The sequence below is a fragment of the Anopheles gambiae genome, chromosome 3, assembly GCF_943734735.2.
Source record: "Anopheles gambiae chromosome 3, idAnoGambNW_F1_1, whole genome shotgun sequence".
NCBI lineage: Eukaryota > Metazoa > Arthropoda > Insecta > Diptera > Culicidae > Anopheles > Anopheles gambiae.
In genome coordinates this window covers 2,743,282-2,768,782 of record NC_064602.1, presented here as the reverse complement: position 1 = coordinate 2,768,782, position 25,501 = coordinate 2,743,282, and the positions used below count along the sequence as shown (strand labels likewise).

General features: G+C 46.8%; 1 protein-coding gene across 4 annotated transcripts in view; it reads right to left on the bottom strand.

Moving 5' to 3' along the window:
• Positions 1-6,093: 6,093 nt before the first annotated feature.
• LOC133393282 (uncharacterized) overlaps positions 6,094-25,501 on the bottom strand; it is a 28,499-nt gene continuing 9,091 nt past the window's right edge. For all 4 annotated transcript variants that reach the window (XM_061657528.1, XM_061657529.1, XM_061657530.1 and 1 more), the window contains 2 exons: positions 9,631-10,824; positions 6,094-9,573 (listed from right to left, as the gene is read on the bottom strand). In XM_061657528.1, coding sequence (XP_061513512.1) covers positions 7,540-9,573; positions 9,631-10,824 — 3,228 coding nt within the window. In that variant the 3' untranslated portion in view covers positions 6,094-7,539. The remainder of the gene's footprint in view (positions 9,574-9,630; positions 10,825-25,501) is intronic.

Genomic DNA, 25,501 nt, shown 5'->3' with positions numbered 1-25,501 from the left:
TGACTTTACGACCGTGCCATTGTCCGTCAATACGTCCGTTGTATCGGCATCTTCATCGACCCGTTCCAAGCTATCCTCACCAGTGCCGTTTTGCTCTTCCACCAGCGAATCGGTGCTCCTGATGCGCGTCCGATTGTTTAACTCCTGGTCCATCAGGATGAGGATTCCCCGGCGATCATCTCCAGCAATAGAGGGCAGCTGGTATTGTGTTCGTCTGGTATCAGTCGGCCTCATTTGGTTGTCGGTAGCCGGAGGCGTGCGACTCGGAGGAAAGGCCTGCTGATGAGGGTTATCGATGCCATAAATGCTTTCCTCGCTATGATCGCGCACTAGGTCGGAGGAAAGATCACACTCCCAATCGTTATCTGTGCCGTAACCAGGAGAAAGAATGAGAAGCAGTGCTGGTTAATGAATGAATGATTCTAGCATGAATGGTACGATGATTTTGGCAGAATACCCGGGGTGCTATAAAAAAGTGCAAATACGATCGACGGCTATTAACGTGTTTGTTATTGGACGTAAAAAAAACTCCCCTGCCCAAGAGGAGAGGATCATAAAAAATGTATCATTTTATAACTCCATCTCATCCAGCCAACTTGGCGAGGTCAACGAAGCAGCTGGATCCTCTTCGGGGTTTCGGGGTTTCGGTTTTTCTAGCATCATTAATTTACCGTTAGCTTCCAAGTGTAAATTTGTTTGTCTTGCCAATTGGCCGAAGTGTTTTAAGCGTGGTACGGATTCAGATATGAAAACAATGGGATCAATTTTAAGGGTTTTGGCAGCGTTAGAGCCACTTACACTTTCGTTATGGTACTTAAAGTAATTCTAATTCGTTTCTAACATTCACCGTACTCACCCGGCACTACACAGCCACTCCGCTGATGGCGATAAATCAATCCTTTCCGGCACTGTGTCGTTATCCAGACGGCCGTTTTCGAAGGAAGCAACGCACAGCGATAATACTGATCGCAACGTCCAGGGTGGGGCCGTGTCGCTTCCGGACATCCTTCCAGCTGAGCTGGATGCTGCGCCGCAGATGCTTGGTTCACCCAAACAGCAATGAGAACCAGCACAATCTCAATCTGACATAGATTCATTTTGTTCACAGTAATCACTTTAGTTCACTGGTTCGATGTAATGCAGCTGTGAAGCTGTGTTGTTACAGTATTTCACTTTTTGTCACAAGCATTGCTAGGAAATTAGTCCAACAGAGAGGGGTCTCTTTCGCACTTAACCACAAACTATGGAACGTTGTTGCTTCACTCAAATTAACACACACAACATAACAAAAAGGCACGCCAATGCTCTGAACTGGCAACCTCGGGGAGCAGCTGGCGAAATGTCTGTATTCTTTGCAACCTGCAACCGGAATGAAAGCTTCCCTTTCGCGGCACCAGCTTCGGGGCGCAAGCTCAGCAGCCACAGACCCGCGAAAATGAATGAAAGCAACAATGGTAACGGCAGAATTGGAGAGAAACGGATACACACAACCACAGGTGGAGCAGCGCAGCGTTAGAAAGACGGAGGCGGCGAAGATTGATGAGGCAAAAGTATCTCCGCACCATCGTGCTCCGCATTTGGCCGACAGAGTCGCAACAGAAGCCTCGGCCTCGGTCGCAGCAGCAAAGCAGATTGGGCGTTTGGTATGGTTTGGCATTGTTTGCTTTTCAGCTTGAGTATGATGTGTATCCCGTGGGTAGGTGGGATGTGATTTTTACAGATTTCTTTGGTCTCCTTAAGAGTTATTCAAGGGAAGGTAAAAGAAAAAGGAAGCAGGTCATCTTACGTGAAGAATTCGTTCACGATGCGGTTGAGATGTAGTTGTCAATGATGATTGTTCTATGTGTTTCACTTTTGAAAAATGACAATTATTAAAAATCATTATCACAAGTAGTGGATTGGAGTGGTTTCTCGCTTATTCGATCGTTAAAGTTACCAGCTAAATGAGCTGAGCTCGTAGTAGTTTATCGTAACAGCGAATTGTGCCGTACGTCATGTTGTTGTATAATTAAAAAGATGATAGAAAATTTTACTTATTCCTTAAAAAGCACACTAGGAATATGAAAAGTATGTCTCAATGCAATGATTCATACGATTCTTTGGGTGATATTTATTCAGCCTTTCCCTCCGGTTGGTTGTGGTTTGTGCTAGATGCACAGGAATTCTAGCATAGCAAACGACTCAAATAACAGTGACCTACATTGGAATGCAATTAACGATGGAGGAAAAAAAAACTATTACGGACAATGATGGCACGAGATATTTCGATCAAAACGCAAGCGAAATGTGTTTGCATTTGCCGGCTACAGAGTACGACAAAAAAACCCTTAATCATTGCAGTGGAACAGCTGTCTATCTGAAGTTGTTTTAAAATAAAGTTCCGGTTTCCAACCTGCTCTTCTTCGTTTGGTGGTCTTCCACCAGCCAGCATAATCATGGTATCGAATAAACAAACACAAACCCAACGTGCGCGATCAAGTGCTCAAATTAGCTCGCAGATTTAGCGGGAAACGATGAAGCGCAAAGCGGGGAAGCATCGCCGAACGGCTATTTTTCCCGTTGCGTTTGGTTTGGCTTGCATGCATGCATGTAGGTTTAATGTCGCAATTTTCCCGCCACACACGCCACCGGAGGTCATAAAGAAGGGGCCCCAAATAAAGCATATCTCGTTTGCTACCCGTGTGTGTTCCTGTGTGCGTCTTAAAGTGGTTCGTAATGTCTTAATAAAACCGCGCAAACTTTTACCCAAAAGCAAGCCATTGCGCGGCTTCGTTCGTTCGCGTCGATCGACTGACGGATGCCGGAACACATGGACCATTGTCGATGTTGCGTCAAAAAGTTTGCCGGGATCCGTCCCCGAATCCACACAAAGGGTGGTGGTGGGCGTGTGGTGAGGTATGGTGGTATGGCAGCCAGTGGCCACAGCAGTGCGGTAATTGGAGTTTTAGTTTTTTTTCGCGTTTCCCTTTTTGGGGCGTATTCCGGTAGAAAGTGGTAATAATTCATTCTTCCCCAACCATGACCATGGCGGCAGAAGGCAAGAAGGCCGAGAAGAGTCCGAGTTTTTGTGGCCGACCGGCGTTAAAAACGTTAACCTTTCCCGGTCCAGTTGGGATTTTGTTTTTCGGTTTCGGAAGGTTTTTTTATTTTTATATTTTGTTTTGTTCGGTGTGTATCGTTACATCTTGTGGATATTGTTCGTTGCTGCTGCTGCTGCTGCTGCATGCACGGCTCGTTCGCTTTTCGGGAAGTGGGACTTACTGGAGCGATTAAACGGATCATTAAAAGCACGTGTGGCGTGTGATTGTAGGCATTTGGCGGAATTGACCACATTGTGTGTGCAGTAAGGAACCGGTGAATGGGAGAGGCAAAACAAATGTAACAAAAAACACACACAAAAAACTATAAACGGTTCTGTCCGTTTAGAAACAAAACGTGCTCATTAGAGGTGAGCGTACGTTTTTTTTTTCGCTTTCGTTTGAGGCGAAAACAGGAGAAAAATAGTTTCCACCGGCCGTTCCTATTTCCCATAACACAGGGAACTTTTGATGCGTGCGTAGAAGTTGTTTTATGATTTTTTGTCGTTGCTGTGTGTTTGGCATACGCACATGAACATGAACCGGCACAATGGGACAGTTAATGTCCCCGATTGGCCGTTGGTCACAACCTTTTGGAACGTATCTAGCGCAAAGTTCAATAGAGGCGAGTGTTAGATATTGTGTTTCGCCTCAAAAAAATGGTGTGCGCCCCTTGTAAAAACAGATGCCACACACACCGAGGGCAAGATGGTCATCGAAATATAGGATATCAATATTCATTTGTCCAGTTCAACGGACAATCCCTTTAAAAGCAATTGCCGCAACAAAAGTACAAAAAATGTGACGAAGAAATAAAACTGGTTCCCGTGGACGAGAGCAAACAAAAAAAAATCTTGCCTCAAAGACCCTTCTTCGATCGGGAGTGGAAGAAAAAAGGGGTTCACTGGAACTGAAACGGTTTCACGCGATGCAGGGATGAAAGAAGCTAGTAAAGAAGGGGAGATGCGAAGAAATAGGGACAATAGGGAAGGAAGAGTAGCGTGTGTTTGTAAATCAATTTCTTCCTCACAAACAAATGACAACTGTCGTCGTCTTTTCGGAAGGATTTCTTCTGTGTTACCCTTTTGCTGGTTACTACGGGGACAGTCCGTCCGTCCGGTGTGCCCTTTTTTCCGGCTAGGGACCCCGTGTAGCTAGGGACTTCTAGGCGTTGTTTTGGTTAGGTAAACAGAACCCTTTCTTCTTCGCTGTGGTCAGCGGCCGTAGCTACCGTGCGTGTGGACATTCGATCTGTTACGTCAGGACAGGAACGCGCAAAGAAGAGGCTAGTTACACCTTGGGGCGATACTGTTCTGTTGGTCAGTCGTCCCGGGTCCGGCTGAGATTGACCGTTAGGCATATTGTCCCGCTGGTGCGCGTAATGTGCAACACCAGTGGTCAGGACGGTCGTGGGAAAATCTTCCCAGCTGGGTCAGTGATTAAAAAGGAACCGATCTGAATACGGCTTTTCACGGGGAAGGTCACTCGATGTCCGAAAAAAGAAAGGCACTTTTGTCATCCTATTTTACGTAGTTCTAAATTAATCCTTTCCGTTGCGTGGACGTTTTTCGTTCCTCACAGGGACGTCCAATTAGCATACGGGCCGCGGACAGCAGTGGGCAACGCATTGCACCACACCGTGTAGCTGGCTAACTAGAAGAGTTCACACGCTTTTAACCTAACTGACCGTTGGGCATTGCTGATGCCTAAACCTTTAATGTGTCCTGCTAGAAGTGGGAACGCGCTTTTCGTTGACCTTTTTAAGGAAGGAAAAAATCATACACATTGCCAAAAGCAAACATATCGAATCGATGATGAAGAAGCATTGTGCATCAAATTCAACTCTCTTCCAGCTCCGTTCCCCTATCACTGACCTAAATTAATGCTCTACCGGCGGGGCAGTAAAGATGCGAGCGATCTAACGTTAACTATTAAATAGAGCGCGAGCGAGTTCTAGGTAGAAGTAGTTCGTAAACAGTTACGCTTACAATTATGATCCCGTTGGGGCATCCCGTACTTAAGAATGGTTTCCTTACTGCCAGTTCCCCACACCATACCAGTGTAACACCGGGAATAACAAAAACTGATGCTCCAAGCGGCATTCGGATGTAGATTGGATGATTTATGCGCGGAGGAGGGGTGGTACTGCCGAGTACGGTGTGCCGATCGCGCCAGCTATAAGTATCGATAATGTTGAAATGAAGCAATTATGCGCTCTCTCGCTCGAAAAAAAGGGGAGTAGTTGTTGAAAAATATTGCTTTAAGATATTCATGTAAACATGTTTTTGGTTGCAGTGTGCGCTATCTCTGCAATCTTTATAAAAAGCCTCGATGAACGTAGTTGTAGACGTACAGCTGTGCAAAAGTACAATTGAATGCATGAGACATAAAGTAAGGGAAAAACGAGCGGATGCAACTTGCACTTATCTGCCGGAATCCAACTCAACATTCAATTATTTTTGCAATACAACTCGCAGAATAATGCTTCGGGCGGCATGCTTTTCCTGCTGCAACTTCTGCATGATTTAGAACAAGTGAAGTTGCACTCTCTCTCACTCTCTCTGCTCTGTCCAACCAGGATTATACCAACCAAGGAATGCAAAAAAGGCCTGGAGATTACGATCAAACGGCCGTACAAATCGTAAAAGAAGGATCGCGCAAAACGCTCCAAGGAAAAGCACTTGAGTTGGTAAAGGGATGTAATTGATTGATTTACGATGTTGGTAGAATGAAAATGTGATGGCATAAGTGCGATGAAAATGTTTGTTACAGTACAGTATTTGGATTATTGGCACAGTACGCACGGACAGCGGAACTGACCAATCCGTACATGCAGGCACAGGTGTGCGAACGGACAGATGGTAAAAGTGTTCTTTACAAATGCTAAAATGTGCTCTCTAAAAAACACAGCCCGTAAGACTGTTCTTCTCTGATTTATGAAGCGTCATAACCGATACAAAACGCTTGTTACGCTCTTACCGGATGTGTGTAATAAGTACGAGACATATCGCCAACGTGTTGGTATTGAAATTTTTCAGTTTCAGGTTTTTATTATTTTTCATACGTTTTCGCTACACATATCCAGTTGGCGGACTTCCGTTCCGGCGGGAGCGCGGAACACTGCCTCCTCCACCACTCGATTATGCCTTTGCTGGTAGTATAATAGATCAACATAAACTCATCAATTGTCGACCTGCGATCTTTGCACATCAGCGTTAAAAAAACGTTTCTTTTTTTCTTATCTTTTCCCCTTCTTCCTTGCATTTCTTGCTGTACAAAATGTTTGATTTTTCGATTTCCATGTTTCGAATGCCATTTTTTCGTTGAGCCTAATGTTCGATTCCGTGCTTCGGTTTGGTTGACAAAAAGGAAGATACAATTTTCATACAATCTTTTACCGGGAATTGGTTGTTGGAGCATCTATTCAGAGACATGACGTGAGACGAACTATTCATTGAACTGTACTGTTTCTATCGATTTGTTAGGTTTTGGTTGTTTTGGTTGATTTGGTTGCTTTGGGTTGTTTGACGGAGTTTGACTAAATTGCACTGACACTTTCTGGGCAAACTGCTGATGGTTTATGGTCTGTGGATGTGGGTCCGTTGTTATGCTGCTTGTGCCCCCGCTCGGGGGACGCTATTATAGTTACTGTTTTGCTGGTGGAATGTGGTTGCTTGTATTCGCTTTATATTGAACATGATGTTGTGGATGATGATGATGATGATGATGGCTTGGGGTGTTTGGGGGGTTTACAAACTTGAGTTATTTGCACACGGTACTATTACATTACAATGAATCTGCTCTATATTTATATATTCTGTATTGAAGTTGTAGCTGGCTTATATGGCTATTGATGGTTGTTATGTGTTATGGGTGGTTTGGCGAACGTTCTGTGTCTAAGAGGGTGGGTGCGCTGGGTGTGATTGTATGCCAGGTGTCTCACCCTAAAGTAGGCCCCATTTCGAGCGTACCTAATTGTTCATTTTTCGCTCCTAAACCATGTTTTTTAAATTATTATTATTGCATTAACCTAAACGTGAGGATTTTTCGTTGTATCCGAATCGTCAAATGTTGACGGCGATAGAGACAAGGGCAGGCAACACATCCAACCCATTTACCACTCGACGCGAAACGCCACCAGAACCACCAGACGACTGTAAGGATGAGATTGTATTGTATTGTAGAGGGAGCTGACTATTATTTAAATTGTGGAAGAAGTAGTGTTATGTGGTTGTGTGTAGTATTGATTGGTTGTACATCGAATTCACTCATGCATGCACTCTGATCAAATGATGCCGTTGAAACAAACATTTGTGATAAAAAAAATAGAGAGAGAGAGGTTAGAATCGACATCGTAGCGACGTCAGCGCGGTGTTGGTTTGAAAGTAAGTGAGATTGCAAAAATGAACTGTGTTCTCCGGGTGAAGCCATTTGGGGCTGTAAACTGCGCCCCGTCAATGGACTAACCGACGGGCTCTGGCTGCTCCTGTTTCTTGTGCGTTTCGGCGTGCTTCTTGAGGTGATATTTGAGGGCATTTTTCTGCGCAAACGATTTGCCACAGCTGTCACACTCGAAGGGATGAATGCCACTGTGGATGCGCCGGTGCACGATCAGGTTGCTGACGCTGGAGTACGTTTTCTGGCAGATCTCACAACGCACCCGATCGCCCGTGTGTAGCCGGGCGTGCTCCTGGAGCGCACGCGAGTCGACAAACGCTTTCTCGCAGGAGGTACACTTGTACGGCCGCTCCGAGGTGTGCCGACGCCGGTGGATCACTAGGTAGCTCATGGTGGAGAAGTTCTTGCCGCAAATCTCGCACTGGTACGGCCGCTCACCGCTGTGCGTCCGACGATGGCGCACCAGGTACTCGGAGGATCGGAACGCTTTGTTGCACACGGTGCACTTGTACCGGTCGTTGCCGTTCGTGGTCGCGTCCTCGCCAAACGAGGGCGCACATTGCCCAACATCAGCGGCACCGGCCTGGGGCAGGGCTGGTAGCCGCGTATCAGCCCCCTCGGGCGTGGTCGTGGTTGGGAGCAGGGCGGTGTCGTGCTTTTTCAGATGGTACTTGAGTGCCGTCGATTGGGCGAAGGACTTTTCGCAGTAGTCACACTTGTACGGATGCACTCCGGTGTGGATGCGCCGGTGCACTATGAGACCGCTCGAGCTGGCGAACGTTTTCTCGCAGATTTCGCACTTGACCCGCTCGCCCGTGTGCAGGCGCGTGTGGACGGAGAGGGCGCGCGAGTCAACGAACGCTTTGTCGCAGTATTTGCACTTGAAGGGCCGCTCGCCCGTGTGCCGACGCCGGTGGATGATGAGGTGCGAAGAGCGCGGAAACACTTTCGAGCAAAACTCGCACTGGTTCGGCCGATCCTTGCTGTGCTGGCTCAGGTGCTCCTGCAGGTCGTCGGAGGATTTGTACAGCTTATTGCAGATGTGGCATTTGTACTCGGAGGCCGGACCGGTGGTCGAGCTGGCTATCATGTGCACCGTTCCTTTGCCGGTGGTGTCGGCCTGTATCGAGAGACTGATGCGCGCCAGTACAGTGCCGGAGCCGCTCGTCGTAGTGCTCACCCCATTGGACGGTGGTGTGGGGCCACCGGTTGAGGTCGCCATTGCTTGGGGCAGCAGCTGCTCTGTATCGCTCGGCTGCTCGTGCTTCTTCATGTGGTGTTTCAGGTTGTTGTACTGTGGGAATGTTTTGCCACACAGCTCACACCGGTAAGGGTGTATACCGGTGTGCAGCCGATTGTGCACAGTCAGGGCACTCACGCTGGAGAAAGTTTTCTCGCACTTTTCGCACTTGAGCCGCTCGCCGCTGTGCAAGCGCGCGTGCACGGCCAGCGCTCGCGAATCGACGAACGCCTTCCCGCAGGTGACGCACTTGAATGGCCGTTCGCCCGTATGGCGCCGCCGGTGGATCACCAGATAGCTGGAGCCGGAGAAATTCTTGCCACAGATCTCGCACTGGTACGCCCGAATGCCCTCGTGCACCTTCAGATGGGACCTCAGGTTCTTCTGGTTGCGGTACGAACGGTCGCAGATGTGGCACTTGTAGGGTCGATCGGGGTTGGTGCTGGTGGTGGTGGTAGTAGTGGAGGACTGTGCCTGATGTGGCCTTCTTTCACCGCCACCGTTCGCTATTCCAGACGGGCTTCCGACCAGTAATCCAAGCGGTGAAGATGACGAATCACATTTTCCTTCCTCTTCTTCGTCCCGGTGTATCAGCGACACGTCGGACAAATGGTGGTGCTGCTGTTGTTGCTGCAACGGCTGTTGATGCTGCTGCAGATGATGCTGTGCGCCGACACCATGCGTTGGTGGTATCAGTGTTCGGCCCAGCGGCGAACCATCAGCATCCCTTGGCAGTCCGCCAGTTCCGAACGGTGGCAGCGACATGACACTGATGCCGGTGCTAGTGTCAACGATCGTCTCTTGGATTGGGAGCTCCGTCTTGGCATGGTCCTGGTTGGGCGATTTGGCATAGGGTTCCTGTAATTGAAAGATACCAATTAGCAACTGTCACGCGCATGAGCTCGACATATTTACTATTGGAACAATAGCTTCATCTTCGGACATGGACGAGTAGTCCTCATCATCGTACTGATCGTACTGCTGCAGACTAGTGACCTCGTGCTCGCTGAGCAGAAGCGAACCGGCCGTAGCGGGGGCGGCATTCTGCAGCGAGAGAGGTAGCAGTTGCTGCTGCTGATGAGGCCCAGGTCCTGCTGGCGCTAAGTGAAGATGATGGAAGCTATTGGTGACCGCTGTTGGAAGATTGCTGCCGGCTGGTGGTTGCTGCACTGGCGCTTGCTCTGCTGTTGCTGGCGGTGGTGGTGCTGCTATGTCGTGAAATTGCTGCAACTGATCCACATTTCCAAGCACGAAGTACGTCTTCGCTGACTCTGGCTGGTGCAGTACAGGGATGGAGAGAAGACTCCCCATGTTGGCACTAGTTGGCATTGGTTGACACTGTAAGTTGGTTGCCGTGCTGCTAGCCGTACAGGGCGAGGTGGAGCTGGGCTCAGCGGCAAAGAACTGACCCAGACACTCGCTGTCCGACCCGAACGGATCCAGGCTGCTTAGGTCGTGCTGTTCGATGGGACTGTTCACGATAGACCTTACATTGACGTTGGCACTGAGATCGCTGACGCTTTCGTTAGACACTTCGGGGGAGGTTAGCGTCGCTATCATCGTCGGCAAGTGGACCGTTCCACCAATCGTGCCGTCGGACAGCACGGACGCTGTGGTTTGTGAAGACATTGGGGAGCTTCCAGCCGCCATCGAGGGGCCATAGGCCGCCTGCTCCTCTGGCAACGACTGTACAATGTTGCGATTGCAGATATCACACTTGTCCCTAGGCTCACAGTTACCGATGGTGGACATGGCACGCGAGCTACCATACTCCTGGCGGCAATTTTCGCACCGGTATATCTGGATGTCTGTACTCCCGCACCGATGCCGGTTGAAGCTGGTCTGGGTGGAGAATCCCTCCCCGCAAAACTCGCACTGGAAGGAGTGATCGCCGGTCAGCGATATCCGGTTGGCCTGGAGGTACTCGCAGAATTCACATTTACATGTCTGCTGCTGTTGCTGTTGCTGGACTGCCACCGCCGATTGTTGCTGTTGCTGTTGTTGTTGTTGTTGTTGCACCATGGGGATAGTGAGTGGCACAGCCGCCGTCAGCTGGGACTTTGCGTAATCGCTTCCGAATGTTTCGAAGCGCATCTCGTCGGTGGGTTTCTGTGAACGAAACAGGAAGCAGATGAAACCGTCAGCGTCAATTGAGCGTGACTTGAAACGGATCTCAGGTGTAACGGATCGTTCCGACAGATCGATCGATCGATCGATAGCACTCCAGAAATCAAAACAGGGGAGAAAGGGGTGAAGGTGATGTGTTTGTGTGTTGTGAATCGATTCCATCTTGACATCATTCACGCTATGGCGCACAAACGTGACAAACGCCGCCATCCAATTTGTGGGTGAAAGCGAATGGGAAAGGGAAAATTCTCAACAGCATCGTCGTGCCGTTTGAGCGAACGGTGTGATCATTCATCGAAATAGAAATGCAGTTAAATTGAAATCGAAAATACAAAAAGTCCGCCTATCTGGGTTTTAATCCGTTTGTTATGTTTTTAATTAGGCAACTATCACGTGTAATTGTTTCTATAAAAAAGACGCGATATGATTTGTGCATGATTTATAGATATTCAATCGATCGGAGAAACCTCGTACCGTCAATGGTTGTTATTTTGCGTTCCCATTTACACGGTACATCACTAGTGGTACGAGGTACATGACAGTTATCTGTTTCTACAAAAAAGAACAAATGGATAACACCAACATCGAAATTCCTCCGCTGAAGGTCAAATGAAGTGAAACATCAACGTGTGAAAAGCATGTGAGAATGGGAATCGTTTTACGTTTTCCCTGGGTTTTTTTGTTCTCTCTTCTCGCTTTTATGCTTGCAGATGTCCCCTTCTGTGGAAAACCATTTGCCACAACAGCGTTAACAGGTTGCACGGTCGCAATCAATAGCAAAGGCAAAGCTGGGCGAATCAACGGGGAAAAGGCAACAAGCCAAGTTCAGCTTCCGACCAGGACCGCGCGCGGTGGTGATGAACTGAATGAAAGAAGTACGGACGCAAAAAAAATAAACGAAGAATAATCAACTTCCCATTATACCACTCTACTACGGTTATGTGACGGCATTTAGTCCTTTTACTGCTTCCATCCGTGCGATGCTAACGAAAGTCACCGTGAAAGCAGAATCCACCACCAGCGAGTCAGCCAAACGAGAGGATTAGCGAGTCCTCTACGTACCCGGGGGTGAGGGCTTGGTTTGCGACACCGTTTACTTGCTGACCGTGTTTGCACCACAGCTCGCAGGACCATGTTTGGGAGGAACGGCTGGGAAAAAAAATCTTGCCAAAACAAAACAAAAAAAACTTCCCCCAAAAGCAATCATCTTCTGATAGACCACCGCCGTCCATGGATTCGATGGACCACGGATACCTTTGGCGCTCCCGATGAGTGTGTCGGCTGTTGAAAGCGACCGATTTGTACAGCCACCGCACGGTTGAAAAATCGGTGTCTCGAAAACAGCAAAAAAAAGGAAGAGTTAAACAATTATCCCGCTCCACTTGTCGGTGGCCGGCGGCCACCCTTGCGGTGAGCTGGGACGTATTTTTATTTGGGCATTTGTGTGTGTGTCTGGTTTTTTTGCTTCTTCTTCTTCTACTGTCACTTTTCGTCTCTTGTTTTTCGCGCAGCAGCATCATGGGAAATGTGTGAAGCCAGCCAGCCAGCCAGTGTTGCGCGCGCTCCCCAATCGTCCCACGCGCTTCGGGGGTGATTGGTCATTACCACCGCCAAAAGGGTGGATGATGACGGTTAGGTTCGGGCCAAACACCAAACACATGGCCAAAAACAGACTTGCCAAAATTAGCATCTACCCGAAGTGTGTATTGCAATGGTTTTAAAAATAAAAAAAGCGCTCCAAACCGCTTCACTTGTTGCTTGCTCAGCGCTCGGGGCCGGCCGGTGGACATTGTCGGACAACGATTCGCACGTTTCGCTACGGGAACGAGAACAGGATGGTGTGTCCTGTGGGAAGGGACAGCGCAACAAAGAATGAAGCAAAAAAACAGCAACCATCAAATATGCTCCATGCAGTGGAGTTGGTTTTTTGTTCGCTTCCTGTTGGGATTTTTTGTTGTTTCTTTTCTCCACAAAAGTGGCACGTGGCCAACGGGGCCGACCGGAGAGATTGGCAAATATACACGGTCGGTTAAACTGTTACATTGCGCTCGTTTGCGTTCCTATTCTGTGCTGTTTTCGTATTCGCATTGCGCCCAGCCCGCGACGCAATCAAAGTGTGGTGTCCTTTTGATGATCATTTTTATTTTCCCTCCCGATTTCCCATGAAGCTGGCGGGGCAGATGGCATGTCATTTCACGTTGCTTTTATTGCAGCGGTTGTTTTTAAAAATAGTAGAAAGCATTGTATTTCTATCGTTTTGTGTTTGTGCCGCTTTTTTAATGCTTTTGTTTCGCTCAATCTACTGCGCCCAGCACACGCTGGTGGGCTGCTTCCCAAACAAAAAAGAGGGAGCGAAAGAGCTCGTTCGCGAGGTTATTTAATTTGACCGATTTCCGGATTTGCATGCGAGGTGCTAAACTGAAAATGCCCGAAAAAAGAAAGCAAAAAAAAACTACTACTGCCGGGAGAGGGAGCAGAGCGCGTACGGGAGATATTCAATTAGCATTGAAATCACAACCGTGCGGCGGATCCTCTGCACGCCAATTGGGGGGCGCGCGCGCGCTCGTACCGCCGGATGATTTTTCACATTGGACTGTTTTGTACACACACTTTTTTGTTGTTTGTTTTGTTTTGTTTGGTCCAAGCGAGTTCTGTGCACAGTTTGAGCCACTTAAAAAAGAAAAACATTCACACTGTGTAAGGCAGCATTTGGGGCAAAGGATGGTAGAATGGAACCGTTTGATGGCATTTAGCTGTTTGCTCGTTTTATTATTTGTTTTCCTTTTTTCGATGCTGCTGCTGTTTTTCGTACCGAAATGCGAAATGGCCTTTTTTGTGTGTATGTTACATTTTGTTACGCGATGATACCGGAAAGTTGGCAGATGAGTGACCGGAAAGAACCGCGGGTGGGCTAAAAAAAAAAGGAAGTGCTTTTGCACCGAGCTAAAGTGATTATGAAGTGTGAAGAGCGATTAATTCAATGACGTTTTACGCCACTAATTGAAAAGAATTGCCGGTGAGGGGAGGGGGTCTGATGATGGGGGTGGCGGTGGTGGTTTGTACCACAAATTCGGTGATAGAAATGAGGTTAACAGAACAAATTAAACGAGCAAAACGATGGGATGATGAGAAAACAAATCGACTAATCGAGCCGTTTACGTGGGCATTGTCAAAGTGTGTACCATATTTATTAACTTCTGCTGTGGGTGCAATAAACATGTCCGAAAAAGAGTATAAACGTAGCGCAAACAACATATTAAAATATCTTTATAGCATGGCAAAGCGACACCTATGCTGTCCATGAATATTAGATTCAACTGGGCACCGGCACAGAATATGGCATCCAACCTCAATTGCTACGCTAATTATGTGAGACGTATGCCCGAAGGACTCCCAAGAAGATAATTACACCTGTTCCTTATGCCCCTCCCAGAGCAGCAGCATACCACAGCGTCAAAAAGTTCGCGGAAAGCTGCACAGAAAGCGTTATTTTTGCTTGGTCGTGGTCTTATAAGTAAAGCTCTACCTACCGCCGCAGACCTACCGCAGCAAACAGCAAATTAGTTCTGCTCTCTGGGTGTGGGTATGTGTTTGTGTTAAAATATAATTAAAACTCGTAGAAAACTTTGATGAATTTGTCGAATGGCGTTATATCTCGCTAGTTTGGTGGAGGATACGCTGCTGGTAGAAATTCGAGGAAAAGTTCAAAGTTGCCTCGCGTTCGAAAGTCCGACAAGGCAGAAGAGTGTGTTTCATCTCGTCTCGGTGGACCGTGGACCCCATTGCAAACGAAACGAAGGTGGTTTTCGCGAAAATGTGATGAAAGCCCAAATCCGTATTCGGCAACGCGCAATAGCAAAATGAGTCTGTTTTGCATATGGAGATGTTTATTATATGTTCAAACGATGTTTGAAAAGTTGTGATATACTTTCTACGAGCTATCTATGCTCTTGTTACACTCTAGAAACTCATTTAAATTAAGCTAAATGTAACACTCTTTTTAAGGACTAAAACCAACCTCAAAATTTGGTATTACTGCAGATAAAAACAACTTTATGCCAAAGAACGCAAGCACAAAACATTTCTAAAACTAATGAAAAAGTAATGAAGGGACGTATAATGAATCCGTACGTTGTTTTTTTTTTTGTTTTTTGTTGGGCCTTCCAGTTTCTGACTCACCCCTCCCAACCAGTTTTTGGACGATCGGTCAACTTTCCGCCACTGTGCCGGTGCGCTTGCCAGTTTTTCATTACAACGCTTCGCAGTGGAATTGTTCTGTCAGAAAGATTTTCCAAACTCGGCCCGCGCGGGGTTAGTTTGTTTGAAAATTCCTCCTCTTCTGCCTGGCCCTTTTTGTGTTTCCCGGTCCCGGTTTTTTGGCTGTCCGGTTGTCCGGTTGTGCCGAAAATGGGAAGCGAAGCGAGTTCGCTTTCAAGCCACACAGAGCGCCAAGGAGCGCAGGAAGGGCAGTGAGGAAAATGGCAGCCGGGGAAACTAGTTTCTATTCGAAATTAAAATAACGAGACGGTGACCCTCGTAACCCTTATGGTGGTGGTAGTGTCAGATCGAGTGTGATTGTGTCTGTTGGAAAAGGATTCTTTGCAATTCTTCCACCGTAATCGGCAGGGTTTGGGCCACACTTTCTTACTCCCTTCCTTGTTCGGGCTGCGGGCCCGGAACACCGGAAAATCCGGTCCGGAGCGTCGGTCAACCAGCGCCAAAATACCTTACCCCTTAGTAAAAGTGGCTTTGTGTGTATATATGTGTGTGTGGCCCACCGAGACTATTGCTCACCGTTTTTCGAAAGGGGTGTCCGTTCTATTCTACTGTTCAAAATTTGGAGAATGTTGGTAGAGGTATGAGATGAAGGTTAAATTAAAACTCGACACCGTCCATCTGCTTTTATGCGTCCGTCCTGTACGTAATGTGTTGCGAAAAAAGAAAAAAAAAAAAAAAGTGCTTGTAAGGAAGGAAGGAGGAGAGTTGAAAAAAAGGAGAATGAGAAGCTAGTTGAATAGTGAAACCGATTGGACGAATGGGTTGTTATGAAGTTGTTTTTCATCCGATACCGAACCTATATCACACACATATCCGAATTGATATTGGTAGAAGCTGGCCAAAAAAGAAGTGTCTGTGGAGTGTTATCCCAAATCTCAGACACAATCGGTGGTTTTGTTGTACGTCGATGAAGGATTTGGAGCGAACCACTTAGGCTAACCTTTGGCACCGTCATCTTTACAGTGTAGAGAAATAATACAAAAACACTGTGTTTTCATTAACAGTCGTGGTGAAGTAAACTTATTTTCAAAAATTGATATAAGAACAGCTTAAGCTTGACCCTTTAATTGCTTGCTTTATAATTTTTCATACTCCTGTCTGTTGAAATCCACTTCATAATAGTCTTATTTGAAAACTATTCCATAGTACATATTTAGTGAGAAAAAGCTACAATTTCTAACACGCACGCAAATAGTTGGATGAAATTGGGGATTTCTCTTGCACTCAAAGCGGATCGATCGATCACCTCCGAGCTCAGCCAAAAATGTACAATAATTGATTTTACTTCCCTTTTATATTCGCCCTACACCAGCGAATCGACGAGGAAGCGGAAACGCGTTGCCCTAACCACGCGCTAGTACACAGCATCCGTGAAAGCAAGTGCAATATACACACACAGACACACACAAACACACTCAGTGCCTAAACATAGGTGCTTGGAGGGCTGCAAATGCAGTGCTGCTGCGAGCCCAATGCACCGGCCCGTACACGATTGGCGAAACCCACTTGGGACTGCACAGAGAGAGAGAGCGAGGGTATTGAGAGGAAGAAGCAAAAAAAAGCAACAACGCCCGCTTCAACGCTGGACTGCCACCGAGCACCGAGCAGTTGACTGCGCGCTGGCGCACACGGCGTGACGGGAAAAATGTAGACATGTTTTTCCCGAACCCGGTCGGTCAGCGCCGCCGCCGCTGCACGATGGTGTGTGGATGAGGATGGTTCGTGAGGATAGAGCCAGAAGGAAAAGCCTGCGCCCGGTCTTGCTGCTGCTGCTGCTGCGGAAGGCTGTCGATTTTTCCATCAGCCATCTTTTTTCAATGCATTGATTGAACCTGTGCATCGGTGGAAAGGAAGGGGGAGGGGGAGTGTATCCAATACCACCAACAACTCCCACTCCCAAACTCCCAGTAGCGTAGGCACGTTGGGCTACAACGGTGGTGAGTGTCGGTGGGTGGATAGAAACCAACGAAAGCAGCCTCGCGGTAGTGTCCCGGGTGGCTACAATCGCACATGAGCGTGCACAGATGCAGATGCAACTGCATGCCATCCCCCCCATGCTAAGTCATTGGCGTGGTGGTGTGCGTATTTTTCTTTTTTGTTTTTACTTGCCACTCAGCACACACACACACGCACACGCACTGCCGGTGGATTATATTCGCTCGCGATTGTATTGTGTGTTAGTGCGCGTTGCGAACTAGAAAATGCACCCCGGGAAAAAGGCTCGGTAAAAACCGGACCCCCGACCCGGCATCAGCAGCAGCCTCCCGATGTTTCGTGCGATATTTTTATTTCACTCACACTAACGGCCGCCGCGGGAAAGGCAGCCGTGTGGCGATCAGGATGGCTAGCGCTGCCTGCCGGAGGAGCCTTTTTTGTCCGCCATCCGACATTTCTCGCTTGCATTTGCACTGCACAAAATGCGCTGGTGTGTATGTATGGTGCGTATGTGTTCTTTTTTTTCTGGACTCGTGTGATGCAAATAGTTTTTGTTACACTGGCACATACGTGTCCAATACGTCGTGGGCACCGTTGGCGCATCCTCTATCGAGCTTAGGTTCGCTGTAGATTTTTAGTTTCTCTATTTAAAAAGTCCGACGCACGCGGAGAGCTTGCTGCTCGGCCCAATGAGGATAGCTGCCGCCATGCACACACACAAACACACACGCACACGCATATGACAACACGTGAAGGGATGTGATCCGAGGAGGGTAGGGGTCGGGCTTTCCAGCGTACGCGAAATAAAAGGGGCTGGTCGTTCTCGAGTTTTTCTGCGTTGTTTTTCCCTGCGTGTGCAATAGCACATTCCTGGATGGGACGACGTTAGGAAAAATGTACAGAGAGTGACCCGGCGTGGTTCGGTTCGCTAACCAACGATACTATCGAAGGGGAAGGGTAGCATAGAAGCATTGCACGCCGCTCGTCGGCAGCAAGCGAGAAGTGATAGAAAGAGAACGAAACTATTGCCCCGAGATGGGAGAGAGAAGAAAAAAGTTTCCACCAGCGAATCAACGAAGGGGAAAAGCGCGCTTGCCGCGAAAACGCATACAAGAATGGAGGATACAGCTCAGCTCATACCTCTTTGTCCCCCGAAAGGATGTTGGAAGTACATTTGCGATAGGATAGGTTTAGGACGGGAAGGTAAAATGGAAACGTGATCTGTGATAAGCGCAAGATCGGGACAAAGGATACGCCTTCTTACTTTGGTAGCGTATTTGAGGTGCAGCAAATGTAGATAAATTAAACCATATTTATGCCCTGCAAATGCAGCTTTTAAAATCAATTTGAAGATAGCAATTGTTTTGTAAACATGTGTGCAATGGACTGCTTTATACTTTCAATTAAATTCATAATCCTGTTAAGCCCAACCTCGGGAAAAAAGGGAACCAAACTCATGCACTCACGAAATCTCTAATGCTCCATCGCACCTTAAAGTGTTGCTGCGTGTCCTGTTTGGGTTGAAAACTCGGTTTCATAATTGTTTACAACCGCACTTTACTATCCATTAGGTTCTTTCTTGGGCATGGGAACGGCTTTTTTACTCAAAACAAAAAATGAATGTATGCTGTAGATGTAGCAGTAGCAAATAGCAAAATGATTAGCAGCTCTTAGCGTTCGTTGTCTGTATGTTCATGTTAGTGCAAATGGACGGAAAAAATAGGTTCAAGGGAAGCTAAAATACTTCCACGCTTGTTCTAACAGTAAGTCGTAAAAAATACATGCTCACCAACGAGGCTTAAGACAAAAGGTTCCACCAAAACACCAGCAAAGGATGGTACGACACACACCGGTGTGTGGCAGGCATATTGATAAAAAGCATTAAAAAACACACACTGGTTAAAAAGAAAAATCACAACAGTACCGTAGTGGCTAAAATTTACCCTACACCACCAGTACCGGACGGAAGATTAGAGCTGTTTTTCGACCGGTAAAGAAAAATCCCCCAGGCGCATCTTACCGAGAACAACCCCATCCTACGGATGGTTGCGTTTAGCTACATTCGCCTCGCATGGTCCTTCATCCTCGGACAGTATTTTTACGCTTTTAGTTAATTTCGTGCCTCTTTTTTTGCTCAACCGCTGTGTGCCGTTCATCCTCCACACCATTCCATCCAAAAAGACTCGACTTATCACAACACAGTGTGGTTTGGTGTGTGTGTGTGTGTGCCCATTTTTTGTGTGTGCATTCAATCCTTTACTCCCCAAAACCTGGTGGTTTATTTTATGGCTTTGAATGAGTTAATTTCATTCTCTTCACACTGTTCGCTCTCTTCCATCCATCGGGTATGGGTCCTTCCGGATTTTGGCTGCTTTTTCTGTCCTTTCCCCGTCCGGACGGTTTGACCGTGTAACGGGTGAATCCGGAACAAAATGCACACACAAAAAAAAGAAGGTGTGAATGCGCCATCCGTCGCGTGTTTTTGTTACCGTTACGGAAAGGAAGCTATGCAAGACGTGATAAATTCGGTGCGGGAAATAGAAAAAAAAGAGCCGAAAGGGATGAACACGGACCAACCGGTGAATATTGTTCTACCGACACTTGAATGAATGATTTTTTTGTTGGTGTTTTTGAAATTGTTTGCAGACACGACAGCTATTCATTTAAAGCCATGAAATGCCTTTAAATGTAATGCAGTAATCGAGGTACTCAATTTAAGCCGAATTTTTCGTACAAATTCACACGGTTGCAACTCACATCATATTCAGGACTAATTTTTAACATCGCCCATCACTCGCAGTTAGAAAAAGGGAAACCGTAATCAGATATTGGCCTATCGACAATCAACAGAAGAAAGCCGTTAACGAAATTGACCCGTGCCCATATGGGGAAGATCAATTAAATTACACTATGTGTCTCCTGCTCGGTGGTGTGGACGCCAACAATGTAACAGCTCGGCTTACAACATCCACGTACTGCACATCACCGATCGTCCTGTGTGGCTAGCGAGGGTGTGTGTGTGTGTGTGTGTGGCATCACATCACCATGTGCGCATTCTGCTTCGCATATGCCCTGCCCCTTGTCGGTGCCGGAAGTGTACCGTAACAATGCAATTAACAGGCCGAAAAAAAGAGAGTGTAAACAAAGTTTAAAAAACGTGCCTAAATCCACTGCAACGCTCTGCAGTGCAGGATATATATGTATGTGCAGCGGTGGGTCTGCACGCCGGCACGCTTTACTTGTTGCAATTTTTGGGGGGGAAGAGAATTGGATGGGAAAATTTTGGCAAACGGATTAACCTGCAACACCAATCGTTCCCTCCCTTGACTCCGTCCCGCTGTGTGGGAACGTGTGCATGACCACGACGCGGGAAGTGGTTGATCGGTGACACACTTTCTACAGACAGGCACAGGCCGTGTGGGCACGCGGTGACCGTGGCGTGCTGCTGGCGTTCCTGCTTGCCAAATGCTACGCCACCGGAAAAGACGCCGGCAAATGTGTCGCGTATGGCACACGCTGTCGGCTCCCTGCTGCACCCCGATGACGAAGAGAAAATAAAGAGAAAGTAGCCCATCAGACACTGGAACCGTGCGAGCGAGAGAGAGAGAGTGTGGGCTGTTCTTACGCCAGTCTCGTGGCACGAGCGGCAGACGGCAAAAGCAGCAGGAAGTCATGTTGTGTGTGACCCAGCCAGCCTTCCTTTGCGAGGCGGTCATATTTGGCGCAAAACGCCGTACGAATGCCGCCGCACACGTGGGGCACGTGGTTGTTCGCACAGTCGCCGAGCAGCAGTCAAGTGAATCCTACCCCGCCCGGCGTTTCGGCACAACGTTTTGCCCTGGCTCCTTGGCGCCGGATTGAGGGTTATGTTTTTTGGCAGTTTTGTTTTGTTCCTGTAATTCTGTGCTCCACAAAGCCGCAATGTGATGCATGCTTGCATTCGCGACACGACGATGCTTTGAGCGATGTTGAGGACGCGCCGTGGATGCACGTCGGAGTTCGTCGTTCGGTTGTGCAAATGTGAGTGGGCCGCGAGTTCCGTTCCGGCTGCGGCAGCGTCTGTAAGTGCCAGACCCCGGCGACTTTTACCTTTGCGCTTCCGATGCCGGTTTTTGGGGGTGCAATTGATACGTGCACGTGCTAGCAGGGGAAAGCGTGGTGGCTATAGCATGACCAGCCGGCCTATCCCACACATGCGACGGTTTATACGGCACCCACAAGCACACTGAACGTTCCCGCGCGCGCTCGCTCAGTAGCTGACTACGAACTTCGCCATTCGTGAGCATTCGCACAGCGTGGCGAATGATGACTGTTTGGCTAGTGTGTTGGGATGGCGGCGACCCTAGGGTCAAATTATACTTGCAGAATTATACTTGCAAATGTTAAATTTTGGGGTTGTATTCAGTCATTTGGTGCTAGCGGCTAGCTATCCTGTTCCCCAGTCAGTCAGACGGCAAATTAGGTCAAGGAAGTCATACACCGGTAATGGCTGACGTTTGCGCCCACCGAAATTATCCAATTTGTTGCACCGCCATACAGACGGTACTATCCTTCTTGCAGAGGCAATTGATACTGTTTAAAGCTAGTGTTTACTACAATTTTGCCCGTAAATATGCCGGTTTTTGGAAAACACTTAAATTATATAGGGACTACTATTTGAACTATTCGATTCGAAATAGGTAAATTCGGTAAGAGGAGAGACATCGGAATGGGATGAGGATAAAATTTAAAACCTGGCACGTGCAGTAGCATCATCTATCACATTTTACACGGAAGATGCAGTGAAGCATACTTTTACCTAAAAGCTACTTTATATGTGTGCGTTCGATTCACCTTCCAGGCCGGTCCAGTCTGTCGATCATCATCTACCTTTTTGGTGTACCTGTGGTTGGAGCCCCTAATCTCGCTCCAAAATAACATACCATCGGTTTCTATCGGACTTTTATGATGCAAGACGGTCGAATTCGCTGAACTGACGGCAGGGCGGGAAATGGACGGCGTTTGAGCAGAAGGATGCGGCCCAGTCTGCCCAGTCTGGCATTTGGATCGTCCACAGAATCATCGTTCTGCTGGCTGGAGTAAGCGGTCGAAAGATAGTGAAAGTTGGCATGTTTCGCTTTTTCACAATCAATCGCCGCACAGTAGTAGTTAGTAGTCCTTTCAGGAGGGTCGTACCGATTTGCTCCGTTGGGATCGATTCCTCATTTAAATTACGCTTCAGCTTTAATATCGATTTGCTGTTCGGCAAGGTTATGAAACTATACATCCCAATTCTCAATTTATACGCTGGTCGTGTTCGGTTTCATTTCGACAGAGCAGAATAGAAACAAAACCCATTAACCGCTCGCTAACGAGGATAATAAATGATAGCGAAGGGAAAATCCATAACACAAAAAAAACAAACAAACAAACATTGATGAACTTGCTCAATAAACAGACCAGGCACACCATTGACCAGCTGGATAATGAAATATCTCTACACAAAAATTCCAAAATCGCAAAGTCCTGCAATGCTTCCGTTCGTCGTTCAGCTTTACATGTCTTTATTTTGTCGGTTTGCCTTCGCGGTATGCATCCGTCCAACGGTTCCAACCTACCGTTTGTGGCAAACAAACTCACGAGACATTTCATGGTTTTGGGCAAATAAAAAATCCAAAGGAACGCGATGAGAGCACCAACAAAAAAAAAGGGACGTATCACAGACACAACAGTGCGTGTAAAAATCCACTGTCCCTACGACACGGCGAGTCCATTGGCTTCTACTACTACGGCCGCCGTCGGTGCCGGACGGTTGGTGCAAATTCAATTAATTCTGTAAAATTAAAAGATTCATAAAAACATACAGAAAATTGAATAAAAATTATGTGAAACAACATGAGCAGCAGCAGCATGCTGTGGGCGTGTATCTTCTTCACTTGTGCAAATATGTCCGAGTGATATGTGTCGCCCGTGTGTACTGTATGGGCGAGATACGGGCAGCGACGAGGAACTTCACTTCACCAGCAAATGGGAAACCCATCTAAACGGGCAGTTTTATGGTGAGCTAGGCCTTTTTTTTGCAGCCGATTCCACTGAGTGAACGCGTTTTTTTTCTGGCTATCATTTCTGCCAGTAGGAACATCTTTCTGCAAATCCTTTAATTTCAATAAAAACTTTTATAGGTTTTTTTTGTTGAATTTTAATGTTGAAATATAGAATTAATCTCGTCCAATCAAACTCATCCAGAAAAACACACACCAATGTTTTAAAGCGTAGCGAAACAGTCCTACGTAAAAGGAGAAAGAGGAGTGAAAAAACGATGTTTTTAAAACGGCAGTGTGTAGAATCAGATTTTTTCCGACGAAATACTTCATCCTCAGCGTGCTGAACTCGCTTTTATTATGTGTATAAGAGGAAAGGACCAAGGTCCAAGCGTGTTATAAGCAGGACTTGAGAGATGTGATGCTCTGCAGAAAGTGTTATTACGGTGCCAGTGCTTTCAAAAGGACCAGCAAAATATAATTCGATAGATCGTGGAATGGGTTGAATGTTCCTGTGAGTGTGTGTGCTTCTGTTTTTTTACTTTCCACTTATGCTTTACTATGTGCTATCCAGCGGAAAATATATTTTAAAATTTATTTTCCGCTCTAGTACGTGTTGCTGTCCTAAGGACCAGATGAGATTCCCTTTTTCCCTGACAAAACACGTACGTTTCTATGTGCGTGTGTGTGCTTGAGCTCTTTGCTTGCGACTATCGTCAGATAGCAGCATTTTAACATTTATATTATTTGTTTGGTAAACATTGGACTGGCCTGAGAGACGCACGACTGAAAGCGGATATGTTCCGGTAGGACTGTTTCAATGAAACGATATTTTTATCAAATTATGTTTTCATACTTCTCACTTCTCGCGGACAGCCAATTGTAAAACTCCAAGCATACATATATACCGTGAATTGAAAACAGCGACCTGTGTATGAGTTGTGACAATTCGTTTTTTTTTTGTCCCCCGTTCTCCCCACTTGAGCCACGGGTCACGAGTTTAATTGTTGAGCGCTGATAATGAAGAACTAAGCCGCGCTTATGTTACACCAATTTGAAGCTGTTTTTCCGCGCGTAATATTACGAAAATTGGCTTAGCGACACGTTCATTGGAAAAGAAAGGACACTGTCTGGACTGGTGTTGATTAGATTACTGGCGTTGAGCACTTGGCTTATTCACGAGTCAGCGTCAGATCACTTGTAATATAATAATTGTAATAGTAAATCCTCAACGTTCTTGTTTAATTAAAAAAAAAGCCTTTGTTGATCGCAGCTCAACCTGCAATTCATACTTGTTGGTTTGTCTGTATTATGGTTTGTTTTCTCTCATACACTTCCAAACGGGGATTCTACTACAAAATGCATACAAGAAGAATTACATCAGATATCTTAAATTACATTGCGTTGTTCATTTAAATCATAGGTCTCTTCCCTTTTAACCTATGCCTGACGCTAGCTGTCAGTAAAACGCGTTGAGACGAGCTCTGTAGGCTTCGTCAAGTACAACGCTCCCTGACCCTTACGCAATTTAGTTGAGTTTTTCATTTACGGGATCGGGAAATTGCATTCTACGCAAAGTACGCACTTCTCCTCGGCTCAACCGCTACGCACTTTGGCTGAGAGTATATTTTCCACTTACACACACACAGACACACCCAATCCGTCTCTATGCAACTCATGTCTGCAAGTGCCCCCGACACCGCCAGCTTTCCAAAAAAACAGTACAATTCACAAGGGAGCCCTCGGGTTTACAACTTTTCTAGTTTTTGGCTTGCATTGAACCGCGTGCCTTTTCATCGCTGTGGATGCATCCATCAGCAACCATGTTGGTATATTTTCTATAAATTAAGCTCAGCCCTTTCCCGAGCTAAGATGGAGCAACGGGGAGCCGGGGAAGGGTGAGTGAGCGTGGTACTGAAATTGAAATGGGTGTGTGCGTACACACAACGCACACCATCGCACGCGTACGCATATTTAATTTATTTATTTTACCTTACCCGTTCCTCTCGCCGCCCCGTACTTCTTCCCCTCGTCGTCTTGTGATGAAATCGGAAAATGGGACGATTTATTTTCTACTCACTCGTGCTACGAGCTCAATTTCTCTTTTTCTGGCTTGCTCGCGCAAAATCGCAACATAACCAGTATATATACAAAGAATAAACATTTCTTGAGGCGTTAAAATCATTCAAAATAGTATAAAGAACGTTTCGGGTGAAATTTAAGTAACACTAACGCTCTCAAAGCACATGCCGGAGATAATTGAATGAAAAAACCATTTTCGTTTTCAATTGAATCGTACAGCAATAGTCCCATCCATCATTTGTTGGGGGTTAGGATTAGGTCTGGGTTATATAAAGATAAGTGTCCAAGGGCTAAAACTAAACGAAGCAGAGCCACAAATCAAGCAGCTGCTCTTGTAATCCCCC